Source organism: Coenobita brevimanus, chromosome 103, assembly GCF_032717465.1.
Source record: "Coenobita brevimanus isolate Jiangsu-jjx chromosome 103, ASM3271746v2, whole genome shotgun sequence".
Lineage (NCBI taxonomy): Eukaryota > Metazoa > Arthropoda > Malacostraca > Decapoda > Coenobitidae > Coenobita > Coenobita brevimanus.
This window is the reverse complement of record NC_137056.1, coordinates 33,032,473-33,049,709: the sequence shown is the minus strand read 5'-3', so window position 1 is coordinate 33,049,709 and position 17,237 is coordinate 33,032,473. Positions and strand designations below refer to the sequence as shown.

At 40.7% G+C, this 17,237-nt stretch overlaps 1 protein-coding gene across 1 annotated transcript in view; it reads right to left on the bottom strand.

Annotated features, from left to right (window-relative positions):
- The window catches only part of LOC145415667 (uncharacterized), a 547,996-nt gene that overhangs the window by 235,505 nt on the left and 295,254 nt on the right, over positions 1-17,237 (bottom strand). Inside the window, exon 18 of the mRNA XM_080284883.1 lies at positions 12,417-12,525. Within this exon, the coding sequence (XP_080141009.1) occupies positions 12,417-12,525 (109 nt within the window). The remainder of the gene's footprint in view (positions 1-12,416; positions 12,526-17,237) is intronic.

The following is a 17,237-nucleotide window of genomic DNA, read 5'->3' as shown; positions in this document are numbered from 1 at the left end:
TGTTCACTGCTCCTCTGAACTGTCTGCTTGCATCCCTCCACCTCTACAACGGGCGCATAGCACCCGTCTTGCAACACACTCTCATCCCTTTTCTAACCAACTCTCTAATGCAAGAGTTAACCGTCATTCCCAGTCCTTCATTTATGCAATAGGCCAACTCTGGAACTGTCTCCCTCTGTCTGTATTTCCTATACTATGATCTCCAGTCTTTCAAACACAGTGTGTCCAAGGCATCTTGAAATGAATGGATTTTGAATTTGGCTCTCTTTTGTATTGATTTTGTTTTTTTCTTGGAAGGAATGGTTTGTGGGCTCCTGGCCTTTGGTTCCTTCTTCCTTGCTTTAAAAAAAAAAAAAAAAAAAAAAAAAAAAAAAAAAAATCGTCGCAGTAGGTCAGAACATTGTCCCTGTAACCAAAAATAAAAAGCATTCCAGTCACTTAGATGTAAAGGTGATATTGATCATCTTTTTTAATTGGAAGGGTGTCATTCATCTTGAGTTTGTTCCATTAGGTCAGACAGCCAATAAAGAGTTTTACTTGGATGTACTGAAATGTCCGAGGGAGGCAGTGCAAAGGAAGAGGCCAGAGGTGTGGACAAACAAAACTGGATACTGCACCATGACAATGCACCTGCTCACATGTCACTCCTTACCCATGACTTTTTGGCAAAGCATGAGACAACTATCACCCTCCAGCCACCCTACTCTCCAGATTTGGTCCCTGCAGACCCCCCCCCCCAGTTGAAATCCATATTGTAAGGTCAACAATTTCAGATGATTGAAGAGATAAAAGAAAATTCACCAAGTATACTAAACACATACTCATGTGTGTGTACCTCGATTACTAAGTGACATGGGATGATGCAGCTAGTGTTAGACTAAAGTTCAAAGTTACTGCTGCACAGAGCTCTCACTGTAATTATGCCATGCCGGCTAGTTGGTGCGCTATTTAAAATGTTAAGATTTCTTTTCTGACAAACCTCAAATCCTTGGCTGCACCACAACCACTACCACAGCTCACTTACACTTTGAAAACCAAAGCCCTTCCTGTTAGAGGATATCAAGATATGAAATGCACACAGTTCTATGTGGCTGCCTGTACCCACTCACAGCACCCCAATGATTACATGACAGAGCCACACAGCACAACTAGATGCATAAAACAACATACAAATGTTGCTAGACCCTCTTTTGACAACATCGCACCTACAGACATTCCTACACAATCAATGAAGAAATACCTACATTCTCATTTTACATACAAGGAATGCAATATCTCAATCAAAACAATGTACTACAAGCTCCCCTCCTGACATTCTCCAATCTGAGACACACCCTTAAATAGAGTTGGTCAGTAAATACAGGCCTTTTTTTTTTTTTTTTTTTTTTTTTTTTTTTTTTATATAAATGCGAGGAAGAAGGAACCAAAGGCCATGAGCCCGCAGTAACAGTTCCCTCCAAGAGAAAAACAAAATACAATATAGAGCCAAATTCAAGATCCGATCATTTTGAGATGCCTGGACACACTGCGTTTGAAAGACTGGAGATCATAGGCAGCAGGAAATACAGACAGAGGGAGAAAGTTCCTGAGCTGACCTGTTGCATAAATGAAAGACTGGGAGTAACAGTTAACTCTTGCATTAGAGAGTTGGACAGAAAAGGGATGAGAGTTTGCAGCCAGACGGGTGCTACGCGCCCGTCGTAGAGGTGAAGGAATGCAAGCAGACAGTTCAGAGGAGCAGTGACCATTAAATTAGCGATAGAAAAGAGATAAAGATGCAACAGTGCGGCGAAGAGACAGAGGTTGAAGGGAGTCAGTAAGAGGAGGAGAGTTAATGAGACGAAAAGCCTTTGACTCCATACCCCGGTTTAACCCCTTAACCGTGGGGCGTCACTTTCGTGACGCTAGGGAGCAAGGGATCATACCGCGGGGTGTCACTTTTGTGATTCTGTGTTATTTTGAATTCGCCCGGCCTTTCAAGTGGGGGCTTGTATCATCTATCAGTACTGCCAATGTCCAACACTAGTCAGCACTCCTAATCTCATCTGTACTCCCATCCATTGCTGACAATTTAGCCATTTCTCCTTGTTCCCTACCTCCCCTCCATTACCCTCTCCTCTCACCTGCCCGGCCGTGCTATGCTAAGTAAATCTTCCCTGGAATTTTCCACCGATTTCATCCATTGAAATAAGCCCTATGCCTTATTCTTATACCAAATAATATATACAAGAAAGAAATAAGGTAAGTGATAGTGTCATACACCTGGAATTGGCTAGTTATCACCTGACAACACCTCACGTGCACTCGTTCGCTAATTTTTGCTGTTTAATTCCCCTTGAAATATGCTGTATAATTTATTCTCGTAATAAAAATATATATAAGAAAGGAAGGGAGAACCCTAAGTGATATTTACATTCACCTGGAACTACCTAACCTATTATGTATTGTCTAGATTTGCTGCCAATCATTTCATAGAGTATATATTAGCAGCTTTCACCCAGCTGACATTGGCAGCATTGCACTTCCCCTAGGCAGGCAGGCCACCACACTGTATTCAGTTTACTGTCAACTTTCAAGGTGAAAGCACGTCGGATTCGCGCCTGCCCAATTACGCCACTTTTTAGCCCCATGCAAAGGGCCCTGTGACCTCTACCCCCTACTAAACCTCGTGTGGAAAGAGGTAAAGGGGTAAGTGACTGGGGAATGTGAACTGGCTAATTTGTCAATGAAAATGATAGACAGTGACTACGATCTATCTGGTGAGTAAAACAGTGCAAGTGGAAATGTAAATAATGTGTAAACAGCAAGTGAAAGCAATGAATGTAAATATAAGTGAACAGTGGAAAATAGTTTTACAAGTTACTGCAAGTGACTGCATAACACAATGTGAATAAAATAGAAATGTAAATAATGTAAATAAAATAAAGAATGTAAATAGAAATGTAAGTGAGTAGTAATATAAGAATACGAGTATATATACTAGGAGTAATGAAAGTGAAAGTTTCACTCTAGCATGTATGAATACTATGAGTTATGAAAGTGAAAATGAAAGTGACAGATTCACTCTCAACGCTAGTATACAGGACAAGAAAGTGAATGCTATGTATTTTACTGAAAGAGAAATTGAATGCCTACAGTGACAATAAACTACTATTACTGAAGGAAACTTATGGATAAAGACTGTAGATATATATAAGTGTGATATTGTAATAGAAATATAAACTGTGAGTGTTTTTATGAATAATAAATGACAAAACACCAGCGGCGAACGATGTCAAGAGGGAAGGTCATACGCGTTCGTAATTTTCATTGCTTTCACAGTTTTTTTTTTTTTTTTTGAGTATGGATTCCAAACTATTTAAGAATCATAGAATAGTGTTTCTAGTGATAATATCAGGCTGTGGTAATCATATTACGGTTGTCGGGAAGTGTAAAGTGGAGACTTTGTTACCCAACTTCAAAGGTCTCCACAAGTCCTAAGCTACTCGACAAAGGCTCAACAAACATCCCAGGAGAAAGCTGAAGGTATGTGCCATATGCTTATATAATTATAATATTCTAGGACTAATAACTGATTTTTGGCAAATATTTTTAGAGAGTCTGTCGGAGCACGAATATGCCTGCGAGACACGCAAGTCAGGCAAAAACAACCCCGCGGTTTAGGGGTTAATGATGCAATTGGTTAAGTAAAAACCATCAATAGGTGAGGTATCGTATCTCATGGTAGATTTAACAAGTAAAGTACAGGGATGTGTGTTTGAGCCTTGGGTATCCCCCCAACCAAGTCCTAAACCCACACAAATGAGTCCAAAAACAAGTTTCTAGCTGACCTAAACCCCCAAATAGCTTTATATCAAGCTAAACTAAGCCTAAAAGCAGTTTATAACTCACCCAAACCCAAAAATACAATCTGAAACTCATCATATATAAGTCTGGAAAAAATCAAACTTAGTAAACTGTACCCCGAAATGTCAATATTCACCCCATCTATGACTAAAACACATTAATCTATTGCAAGTCTAAAAAAAGTTTATAAATCAACCTAATCACAAAATTTAAGTATTACATATCATCAAAAAAAAAAAAAAAAAAAAAAAAAAAAAAAAAAAATCATCATCAAACCAGGGATTGGCTATCATTAGGCGGGGTAGCCTGGTAGGGTGGTATTTCTATCCCCCTTTGCTATTTGGGGTATCGCATATAGGGGTCTGCTTGTATACTGTAGCTTGGTTTAAATCATCACCCAGCCCTCCTTGGCTACCAGAACAGATTAGTGTAAGGTGGAATCACATATGACACATGACCCACTTATAGAATAGGGCCACACAACATAACATATAATGAAGCACTGCACAGTACATTCCACACCTCACCATAAACAACAATCCTTTACCAAACACGCATACAATCACACACACACACTTCAGACGCAAGAGAGGCAGGACATACCACACATCACTCCGTGCTTGGCCAAGCTCGGCCACAAATGGCAGCCATACCTAAATACAGTAAATCTTGTATTTGGACGCATTTTACTTCAACGCCTCGTTTTTCGCGCAAGAAAAAAGTTACTGAGTTGTCTCACAATTCGCGAATTTCCCCACAATTCGTTGCTCCCAGCCGGCAGCCGACACTCAGCAGACAATGCGTACCTATGCTCAATCTAGGCACTGTCCATTTTTCTATGCAACAGTTTTCCATGATCTTTATAAAGCACGTCCAGCGGGGCAGTAGACACACGTGAGTTTGTTATTGTTTATGATTGTAATGTACGATCTTCAGCCGTGTCGTGAATACACAGCAGGTCCAGCTGGGCAGTAGACACACGTGAGTTTGTTATTGTTTGTGATCATAACATACAATCTTCAGCTGTGCCGTGCTACTATTTCTTAACAACGAAAAGTTTCATGTTTCTCGGAACACTATTTATTTTTGTTCTGATGGACAAATACCTGAAATGGACGTAAAATAAAGCTTATCGATATCTAAGGAAGGAAAGAATACTAACTGTCCCAATACAGAGATGGTAGACTCAGTCCAACAATTTTTAATTCTATTTGACTATATTACAGCCTCTCTTCCTTGTAGCAGTGAGTAAAATAATGTTGTTATAATTTCTCCCATCCTTTTAGTGACAAAGAAGGCACATAAAATGACCGGGGTTTAGTTGACCTACTCTGATGTCGAAAATTAAATAATCTGGTGAAAAGTGGCAGCTTTTCCTTGGTTAATGTCATCGGGAACTAGCCCATTCACTCTTAACACACCTTCACTTGCCACTCAAGCCAGTCTTCACTTTATTTCTGGTAGGGATTTTTGGTGTTGCAGCTCTTTATAACAGTTTTAATGTCTTTTCAGGTACATGTTTATTGTGTTATGCTGTTTTAGTAGTAGCAAACACTCTTCATTTAATTTTGGGTAGGGCCTGTTTGGTGTTCTAGTACTTTCTGATAGGGTAGGTACGTGTCCTACTGGAATGCTCCTCTATTTTTTCCATTGATTCTTAACTTCATGCTTCGACATTTCACAGTTCGCGAGGTTCTGGCGGAACATCCAAGCAGCAAAAAACGAGGATTTACTCTAGTATCTTTATATGAGTCAAGCTCTGTACTAGGTTAAACTAAATGGTGTTCTAATATAAAAGAGGAAGTTTAAGTAAAAATGTTGTTCAAATAACAGAATACAACAAAGTAGTGCAGGAATGCGCTGAGCAAGCTAAATAAACTGTTTGGTCTGCGGCATACAGGAATGCAAAACTGTAAGTAGAATCTTTCTCTTAGTACCATAAGATGACCACCAACTTTAGTAAAGCAAGTTTGGAAGGAGTTAAGAAAAGAGGTAAAGGTAGAAAGCAGGATGATGATTTCTACCACGAACTGGTTGAAATGGAGACGTCCAATAAGCTGGTAGAATGGGTAAACAGCTTAGAGGAGGTATTTCAGGGTGAAATGGATGAAATTAAGAAGCAATTGCACATGCAGATGGAGGAAGATGAAAAATTAGCAGAGGAAGTTAATAAGAAAGACACAACAACAGATGCAATATCAGTTGAGGTGGGCTCTCTTAGAAGGAGATTAGTGAAATGGCAAGAGCAGTTGTCAATCACGATAGTATTATGGGAAAGTTCAGAAATGATACAGAGACAATATGGCAGGCAAGCACTGTGATAGATCATAGCAGTGATACTGAGGAGAAGATACCCAGGTGAATGAAGTGATGCAAAGCTACAAAAATGATGTGGAAACCACGTATGCTGAAATGGTGAAAGTAAAGAAAGAAACAAGAGTCGAAGAAAAGACCATTAAAAAGGAAGTGAAGAAAATAATCCAAAACAATCAAAAATTGGTCAGAGATTCAGCATATGTTAACAAATCTATAGTAATCACTGGTATAGAGAAGGAAGAAATAAAAAACATGATCTCGTGAGACAAAAAGGAGATGGCATATGTAATGAGCATACTGAAGGAAGTATCAGGGAAAATCTGTAGTAAAAACATAGACGAACACAAAAGGCTAGGGGAATATGAGAGAAATAAGTCAAGGCCCCTGAAAGTAACCCTCCAGAGTGTAAACACTAGAGGAGATACTAAAAAATGCAAACAAACTTATGGAAAAAGAAGATTTCAAAAATGCATGAATAAAAAGATGCCTAACTCAAGAGGAACTGGGATTACTAAAACAGAAGATGGAGAAGGCAAAAACAGAGAACGATGGAAGAGCAGAGGAAGAGAAGAACACATTTTTTTTTACAAAGTAATTTGATTGCAGGTATGAGAGTGGTAAATAAAATGGAGGAAGGTAGTATACTTAAGTCATGACAAGTATGTAAACAAGATGATAAAGTTGATGTACTCTAATGTAGATGGAATGGTATCTAAACTATAAGAGACGAATGATTATATCAAAGAAAAGGAACCACATATTATTTGCCTAACTGAAACAAAATTAACACCAAGGATATCATATGATACCCTAAACCTAGAGGAATACAATACATGGAGAAGAGATAGGAACTTAAATAAAGGACGAAGAATTATAATATTAACAAAGAAAAATCTGCAAGTCAAAGAAACAGAACTAGATATACCCTCACAAGTAGAACTGATTGCAGCAGAGATTAATAAATCTGAAAGGAAAGTAACTGTGGCAAATTTATACATGCCACCCAGATCAAACACTTGGAAAAAAGGCAAATATGAAGACCTGGCAAAGAGTACAATTCAAAGTTTAACCCACTCACATATCCAAGAAGGGCTGGCCCATCATTTGTTTGTCAACCTCTGATGTCAGTACGACGACTTTGCCCATCATCCGATGTAATCTCTAAAGAAATTAGGGAGTCGTCATTTTTGTTGGATGACGGGCAAAAGTGAGTGGAGCTAAGCCTGCCACAGCTGGTGCGTGCGTGCTCACTTGTTTTGCTCTGCTCAGTGTTGTGTGAGGTTCCTCACAGGTTGGATGTACCCCTCTTGACCTCTAGCCGAACACTTATGCTCCTTTTTCTCTCGTATTTATATGGCGTTAGTATTGAAGAAAATACAACAAATAATGCATTATTGGAAAGGAAATTTATTCTGCTATGTACTGAAGCAAAAAAATATTATTATTTCTTTAATATATATATTTCTTTTTTCCAAAATATTTTTTAAAAGGAAAGTGTAAAACTTTAACATGTCAGCTAACTTCTACTCACTTTTTTTGCACTTTATTTTGTATATATTGTCATTTTGAGCAATGTATAACAGAGCAAAACTCATCATCATCAAAATGAGACCAAATTGGCTTTTCTATGATGAATAGTAACTTTCCTTCGAGCGTTAAAAGTAAAATATCTCTAAGCGACTGTTCTGAAAGCTCTTGAGCGAGAGTTACGCGCCACAGCCAGAATATACGTGCACCCCTATATGTGAAAGGGTTAAGAGCATTACTACATAGAATGGAGGAGAAATCTGAAAGAATTATAACAACGAGATTTCAATACAAATATAAATTGGAATATTCTGGATATAAAGAGCAAGAAAAGCTGTTGGGACCAAAAGTTCCTGGACCTTGTGCAGGAGTTTTTCCTAATGCAACTTGTAAAAGAAAGCACCAGAAAAAGGGGACTTGATATACCATTAGTTCTAGATCTCATATTTACTAGGCAAGAAAATGATACTGACAATGCTATGTATCACCCTCCACTCAGCAAAAGTGACCATGCAGTATTAAATTGCAACTTCAGGATTGCACATGACATGGCTAACAGTAACGAAAGTTACAAAAAGAGCCTTAACTACAAAAAGGGCAACTATCATGACCCACAGAAATGCTTCTTAGAAACAGATTGGCAAAAAGAGCTTACAGGACAAGATTTAAATGTTATATATAGAAAATTCCGTGGACTTTATGAAAGAGGAGTCCAAAATTACATCCCTCAGCACAAAGAAGCAGAAATGAAAATATAGAAATTATTTAACAAAGAATGTAAAAAATCAAAAGAAAAAAAGAGACTTGTTGTGGAATAGATAAAGAAGACACAATAGTGAGAGGCTATACAACAACCATAAACAGGCAAGAAACGAATATACAAGAATAAGGAAGGAAAGCCAAAAATAGTTTGAGGAAGACTTCATAAACAAAAGTAGTGATCAAACGAAGCTGTTTTACAGCTACATCTGAAGCAAAACCAAAGTTAAAGATGAAATACAATCCATTACGGATGATGGGATCATCTATACACAAGAGAAAGATATTTGTGAAGCACTAAATAAGAATTTCCAAAAATGTGTTTACAGAAAATAATTTTGAGAGGGATGACATGGAACATGCATGCCCAAACACATTACCAGATATACAAATATCAGAAAAAGAAATACAAGAGGAGTTATGTAAATTAGACAATGGAAAAGCAAATGGTCCTGACAAAATTTCATGTTGGGTGCTACATGAACATGCAAAGGAGCTAACTTTTTTTTTTTTTTTTTTTTCCTTTTTTTTTTAATGCCAAGAAGACAGAACCAAAGGCTGAGCCTGCATGAATGTTCCTTCCAAGAAAAAAACAAAAACAATACAAAAGAGAGCCAAATTCAAGACCCATTCATTTTGAGATGCCTGTTCACACTGCATTTGAAAGACTGGAAATCATAGGAAGTAGGAAATACAGACAGAGGAAGACAGTTCCAGAGTTGACTTGTTGCATAAATGAAGGACTGAGAGCAACGGTTAACTCTTGCATTAGAAAGTTGGACAGCAAAGGGATGGGAGTTTGTTGCTAGACAGGTGCTATGCGCCCGTCGTAGAGGTGGAGGGATGCAAGCAGACAGTTAAGACGAGCAGTGACCATTAAAGCAGCGACAGAAAAGAGATAAACAGGCAACAGTGCCATGAAGAGACAAAGGTTGAAGAAAGAGGAGGAGAGTTGTTGAGACGAATAGCCTTTGACTTCACCCTATTGAGAAGAGCTGTACATGGGGAGCCTCCCCACATGAGAGCTGTACTCTAAACTGGGGTGAACAAAACCCGTGTATAAAGCCAACAACTGTGCTGAAGTAAAGAAGGCACGGAGTCGGCTTAGTAGACCATTATCTTTAATATTCAAAGAATCCTTGAGTCAAGGTATGCTACCTGATATTTGGAAGAAAGCAAACATTGTTCCCTTATTCAAGAATGGGAACAGACAAAATCCACTCAACTACTGACCTGTACCACTAACCAGTGTTGTAAGTAAGATACTGGAAAAGCTGATAAGAAAAGTTTGGGTAAACCATCTAGAAGAACACAGCATGATAACAGAAAGGCAAATTGGTTTCAGAAAGGGAAAATCATGTGTTACTAATATATTAACCTACTATGACTGAGTTGCAGAAACATTTCAGAAAAGAGAAGGGTGGGTGGACAGTATCTATCTAGATTTCAAGAAAAAATATGACAGAGTACCACACCAAAGACTTCTATAGAAACTGTACCAGCAAGGAGGAATCCGGGGCAAACTGTACTATTCAATGCAAGATTTTCTCAGAAAAAGGGAAATGAGAAGAGTACCAAGGGGAAATTACTCATCATAGAGGGAAGTGACTAGCAAAGTTCGACAGGGCTCGGTGCTGGCACCAATTATGTTTTTAGCGTATATAAATGACATGGATAGTAACACTGGAAATGAATGCTCTCTAAATATGTTTGCTGATAATGCAAAAACACAAAGGAGAATTATTAACACAGACTCTTGTAAAGAGCTATAAGAAGAATTAATAAACTTCATGAATGGAGTAATACATGGTTAATGGAATTCAATGTGGACAAGTGTCATGTAATCAAGTTTGGTAAAAGTGGGAAAAGAGCATTTTGAAATTAAAACCCTACACATATCAGAATGAGAGGACCTAGGTGTGATTATCAACAACATACTATCTCTGGCTGACCACATCAGTGAGAAGGTACGGAACATGTATACACTGCTTGCAAATATGAGAATAGCATTCACATACATAAATGAAGACATGCTGAAAAAGATAATAACATCATTCATCAGACCAACCCTGCAGTATGCATCAGTAGTCTGGAATCTTCATCTCAAAACACACACAGATAAGACTGAAAACGTTCAAAGGGCCACTACAAGATGGGTACCAAGCTTAATGGACCTAAGCTATGAAGAAAGACCAGAAAAATTGAATCTGCCAACACTACAGGAGAGAAGGAAATGAGGAGACATGATTATGTTATATAAATGCATATCAGGGAAGGAGAAAATAGACATAAAGGAGTATATAACCTATGGGGAAGCATCAGCAAGAGGACACTGCAAAAAACTGCATAAAAAGAGGGGCGATAAAGACATAAAGAAATTTAGTTTCCCAAATAGGGCAATTGATCAGTGGAATCTATCTATCTATCTATCTATAGCCCGACGCCCTAATCCCGCAAAGGGTGGCCGCAGACAAAACGCCTCAGTGGAATGCACTACAGAATTAAATAAAATGTGCCAAAACAATTCATAAATTTAAGATGTATGAAGAAAATGGTTTAAGACAAGGGACAGTAAGAGCTTGACTCATTCCTGTAAAGATACAATCAGGTAAGAATAATTACATAAGAACACACACACACACACACACACACACATACACACACAAAATCCTTGTTGTAACATACAATACATCAAAGTCATTTAAACAACACATCACAAACATTATAAATAAATTAACACCACCACTCAACGCCCAAAGGTAACTTACCCATGCAACATTCAGACACAACAAAGAAACCACAGTATACAAACAATATATACATTCAGTGATGAATTATGCAAGCCCTGGTTGGGTTTCAAACATCACTGAAATGCACCACAACACCCTACAGACCATACAGAACAAGGCCCTAAAAATAATCACAGGCTGCACAGCTACTACACCCACAGACCACCTACACCAAGAAACCAAAGGCCTCAAAGTCAAGGATTATCTAGACACAAGAGGCACACAAATTCCTGTCGCAGCCTCCACAAACCCACAGCATCCACTACACTACATGGCAACACATCCACAGACACCAAGGAACTTCAAAACAACACCCAACACACGATATCATACACAAATAGTGCCATCTCTCCACCCCTCGTCCACCTCAAACCAGCCACCAAAAGCATATCCACACTCAAATCATTCACCGCTCCATTCAGTCACTCAAAGACAACACACAGCTGCATGCACTGCCTCCTGATATCCACCCTTCTGAACCCTACCTCTCTCGTGAGGACAGGGTCCACCTGGCCAGGCTGAGATGTGGGCATCATCCAGCCCTCTTGAGTTATCAGATGAAGCTGGATGACGCAGTCGCTGATGCCTGTCCAGGATGCAACACAGCATCCCATATTATTAAGCACATTATGGAGGACTCATTGCACACAATCGCCTACACCAACAGCACAACATACACTCCCTGAGAGATCTTTGGGAAAGTCCGGTCTCAGCCATGGTCTTCCTTAGGGAGTCAGGGCTGTTCAGGCAGACTGCCAAGGGAACAACTACTAGTACTACTACCTTCTACACTAAGATGATGACGCAACGTCAAGAGCGAAAAGAACTCTGGGGACAACCCCACAGGGGAAGTTGCTTACCTGTAGTCAACAAGTCTGCTCAGCAACGCAGACCAGGGTTAAGTAACAACGACTATAGCTAAACAACAAATACTGTATCCATATTTTTGGATAGCCTACACACCCAAAAGATTAAAATGATACACATACATGAAAAGAATGTTACTGCAAACTGGTGAAGACGATAACAAACTGTTTTGAATTTGGTCTACATTGTAAATTGGAATAATAGCTTGTGATCTAAAATATTAACAGTCAGCAGAGACTTTCAGTTGGTACAGGACTAGCCAATAAAAATTTATGAGAATACAAAAATATCAGTAGTTATGAAAAGTATTACCTTTGGCACAGCATCCTTGCCCTTAATCTGAATTTTCTCCCTGTTGTTTGGAAAGGCTTCTTTTAAAACAATTTGATAAGATGTCACCACCAAGTCATACCTGGCCAAACTGAAAGAGTAAAACCAAAATTACCATACTGTATAAAACAGCTTTTAAAAAATCTCCCAACAGGTAACAACTCCCTAAGAAGAGCAGCTACAACAGTCCCTAACCCCTCCAACAGTGACGTATTTTTAAATACTGTGTAGTTCTGGCTAATTTCAAACTTTATTCAATTCAGGAGAGACTGTTCTGAATGAAGATGTTTGAAACAATTTCCACTGAGCCCATTCAATATAATAATTAATGTTACATGATTATATTCCCCTTCTACACTCTCTAATGATATCATTCATTATGATGATATCTTCTTTATGACTCAGGACTCTGTCTGTATACGTCTCACTTCTACGCTAGTTTCCAAGTATTCCTCTCACAAAGGGTTATTTGTTGATTATCAGAATACGATCCAAGGTGGTGGCACGTGTGGGGGAGGGGAAGGAGAGTTTAAGGTAAAGCTCACTAAGGGAGGGTGTATAGCACTGGGGTCTAATTATGTTTATAGTAATATGAAGTGGAGGGTATTGATAGCGTGTTCAATCTGTTATTTTCTAGGAGCAAGGGACGTTTAGATAAATTACTAATCCGAGTTCCACGGCTTTGTTGTTATACTGAGGATAATGTGGAGGGAGTCGTACATGAGTCTTATGCACTATCACTTGGGCTCTGCCAGGGATTGCTCACTATTCAGCCCTTTTGTATTTTAGGCCTCTTAGCTTCCCTGTCACGTAAACTCTAGGCCTGGTTCTAAGAGAGAACACTACCACCTTGTCATTGTTCCACTGTACTTAGGGCAAATTCCCTGTCTCACAAGTTACTGGGGGTGGGTGCGGTGGGGAGACACGCCGGCGACAGTTTGGCCAGGGCAGGGGCACTGCCAGGGGAGGGCATGCCAAGAGAGCACGGTATGGCGCACAAGGGCATCTTCTCTCGTCCGGGGCTGCAGGTGGCAAAGGGGCCCACCCTCCGGGCTGGGAACTTGAGTATGGCTCCCTAGACTGGGGTCGAATAATTCCCTGAACTTTGCGCTCAGGTCTCAGCCGGATTTGGAGGTCCTCCATTGTTGGGGCGTAGGAAGGTCCTGCCCGGGAGTTCTGGGAAGGGCCTGGATTCCTCCAGAGTCAGGCGGCGCCGTCAGGGAGGGGCTGTGGCTCCGGTCTGCGTCAGGGTCCATCAGGTGAGTTTTCTCCAGGGCCAGGCGTAGGGAGCAGAGGCCAGGGGAGACAATAGGGCCTCTCCAGTACTCTCCCACGTCCATTGCGTGTCGGGGGACAGGACACTCGTCTCGAGGGCTGGGGCGGCAGGACTGCTCTCTCCTGGTTCCCGGCCATGGGGCCGGGCTTCCCAGGGGCGCGACCTTAAGGCACCAAGGCCCAGCTACTGGCCATGGCCTGACAGGGGGAATGGGAACCAACACACCTCAGGACACCTTTGGAGCGGCTACTGGCCATCTGACGAAGGTGAGGAGCAGCTACAGGCCGACTCCTGCAGGAGGGGTGGGGAGCGGCCACAGGCCGACTCGAAGGCAGCACCTTCCAGGAGTGGCTACAGGCCGTCTGGGCAGACGAAGGTGGGAGTGACTTTGCAGGCCATCTCCTTTGCTGGTGTTGGGAGGCGGCCACAGGCCGACTCGGGGGCAACACCTTCGGAGCAGCTACCGGCCATCTGACGAAGGTGGGAGCGGCTACAGGCCGACTCCTGCAGGAGTGGTGGGGAGCGGCTACAGGCTGACTCCTGCAGGAGGGGTGGGGAGCGGCTACAGGCCGACTCGGTGACAACACTTTCGGAGCGGCTACTGGCCATCTGACGAAGGTGGGAACGGCTACAGGCCGACTCCTGTAGGAGGAGCGGGGAGCGGCTACAGGCCGACTCAGGGGCAATGCCTTCTGAGCAGCTACCAGCCGTCTGACAAAAGTGGGAGCGGCTACCGGCCATCTCCTTCAGGAGGGGAGTGTGGAGTGGCTACCAGCCATCTCCAGAAGGACATCTTCTGACGAAGGTGGGAGCGGCTACCGGCCATCTCCTGATTACCCTCAGGTCAGTGCTGGACCAATTCCTTTACGAGGAGCGGGCGGCTACAGGCAATCCCAAGAGGGAAGTCATATTCAAAGAGGCTACTGGCACACTCCTGTAGAAGGCAGGAGTGACTACAGGCCAACTCCTGAGGGGCGCTGATCAGAGCCGGACAGACAGCTCCACCCTGAGATGGATGGGCGGAACCTCGCCCGGAAGGTAGGGCTGGATTCCTGCTATGGCAACGGCGAAGTGGCTCCGGGTCATAGGGGCGTACGACCTGGGCTGGCTTGTGCCGTTGTCGCACCGAGTCTTGGTGTGCTGCTGCTGCTCCTCCATGGGGTCCTTGTGGGGGTGTCGGTGAATTTCCGGGGGCACTACACTGGAGCTCTGGTGTGGGGGGATTGAGCATTCACGGGGACACTATGTAATATTTCACCATATATATATATATATATATATATATATATATATATATATATATATATATATATATATATATATATGTGTGTGTGTGTGTGTGTGTGTGTGTGTGTGTTTATCCCTGATTCCTTGAGCCAGCGAATTGAAATAGTTAAAACTACCGTCATTTATTCTATTGATATTCCCTGTACCAGAAGGTTGCCTTTAAGGATGAGATCTAGGTTACATATATTAATGGGTTGCGCTAGTAAAAAAAATATATATATATATTTATAGGTGCTAGTGACTGTATACAGCAATTAGCAACTAGCTTTTGAAGTGGAAGAGTGATTTTAGAGTTAGGGCTTGCTTTTGAGATTAGGGATTGCTTTGGAGATTCAGGAATGAATTTTGAGATTTAAGGTTAATTTTGCAAATCAGAGACTGTGTAAAAAGTTACAAATTAACTAAAGATATTGAGACTGACTCTACAGATGTGATACTGATATTAGAAACCAGAGGTCGATTGAAAAGCTGGACATTGCTCTGGAGTATGGATGTTGGCTTTAGAGAATAGACTCTCATTTTAGTAGTTAGAAATTGGTTATGGAAGACTGAGCATATTTTACTGATAAGGTGTAGGCTGTTCGAGATCAGAAACTATAGAAATTAGAGAGTAAATAATGATCAGTTTAACCCCTAAACCGCAGGGTTGTTTTGGCTCGACTTGCGTGTCCCACTAGGATATTCACGCTCCGACAGACTTCGTAAAAATATTTGCCCAAAATCAGTTATTAGTCCTAGAATATTATAATTATATATGCATGTCACATACCTTTAGCTTTCTCCTGGGATGTTTGTTGAGCCTTCGTCGAGTACCGTAGGACTTGTGGAGACTTTTGAAGTTGGGTAACGAAGTTCTCCACTTTACACTTCCCAACACCCAGTAATATGATTACCACAGCCTGATATTATCACTAGAAACAGAATTCTAAGATTTTCAAATAGTTTGGAATCCATACTCCAAAAAAAAAAAAAAAAAAAACACTGAAAAAGCAATGAAAATTACGAGCGCATACCAGCTTCCCATTTGCACTCATTTGCCGCTGGTATTCTGTCATTTGTTAATCATAAAAACACTCACACTTTTATATTTCTATTACTATATAACACTTATATATATCTGCAGTCACTCCTTTATCCATAAGTTTCCCTTCACTAATAGTAGTTTTATTGTCACTGTAGGCATTCAATTTCTCTTTCAGTAAAAATACGTAGCATTCACTTTCTTGTCCTGTATACTAACGTTGAGAACGAATCTGTCACTTTCACTTCCCACTTTCATAACTCATAGTATTCATACATGCTAGGAGAGTGGAAACTTTCACTTCCATTACTCCTAGTACTCGTATATATACTCGTATTCTTATATTACTACACATTTGCATTTCTATTTACATTCTCAATTTTATTTACATTATTTACATTTCTATTTTATTTACACTGAGTTATGCACTGTCACTTGCAGTAACTAATAAAACTATTTTCCACTGTTCACTTATATTTACATTCATTGCTTTCGCTATGCTGTTTTACCACATTATTTACACATTATTTACATTTCCACTTGCACTGTTTTAGTCACCAGAAAGATCGTAGTCACTGTCCATCATTTTCATTGATAAATTAGCCAGTTCATGTTCCACAGCAGTCATTTAGCCCTTTACCCCTTTTCACACGAGGTTTAGTAGGGATAGAGGTCACAGGGCCCTTTGCATGGGGCTAAAAAGCGACGGAATTGGACAGGCCTTGCGAATCCGGGCCGATGGTTTCACCTTGAAAGACGACAGTAAAACTGAATGCTGTGGTGGCCTAGGGGGAGTGCAAGTGTCAGCATGGTGATAGCTGCTAATATATATGCTATGAAATGATTGGCAGGAAATCTAGACAATACATAATAAATTAGGTAGTTCCAGGTGAATGTAAATATCACTTAGGATTCTCCCTTCCGTTTTCATATGTATTTTTATTATGAGAACAGGTCATAGGGCATATTTCAAGGGGAAATAAACAGGGAAAATTAGCGAACGAGTGCACGTGAGGTGCTGTCAGGTGATAATTAGCCAATTCCAGGTGTATGGCACTATCACTTAACTTATTTCTTTTTTGTATATATTATTTGGTATAAGAATAGGGCATAGGGCTTATTTCAATGGATGAAATCAGTGGAAATTCCGGTGAAGATTTCCTTAGCGCAGTGTGGCCGGGCAGGCGAGAGGAGAGGGTAATGGAGGGGAGGTAGGAAG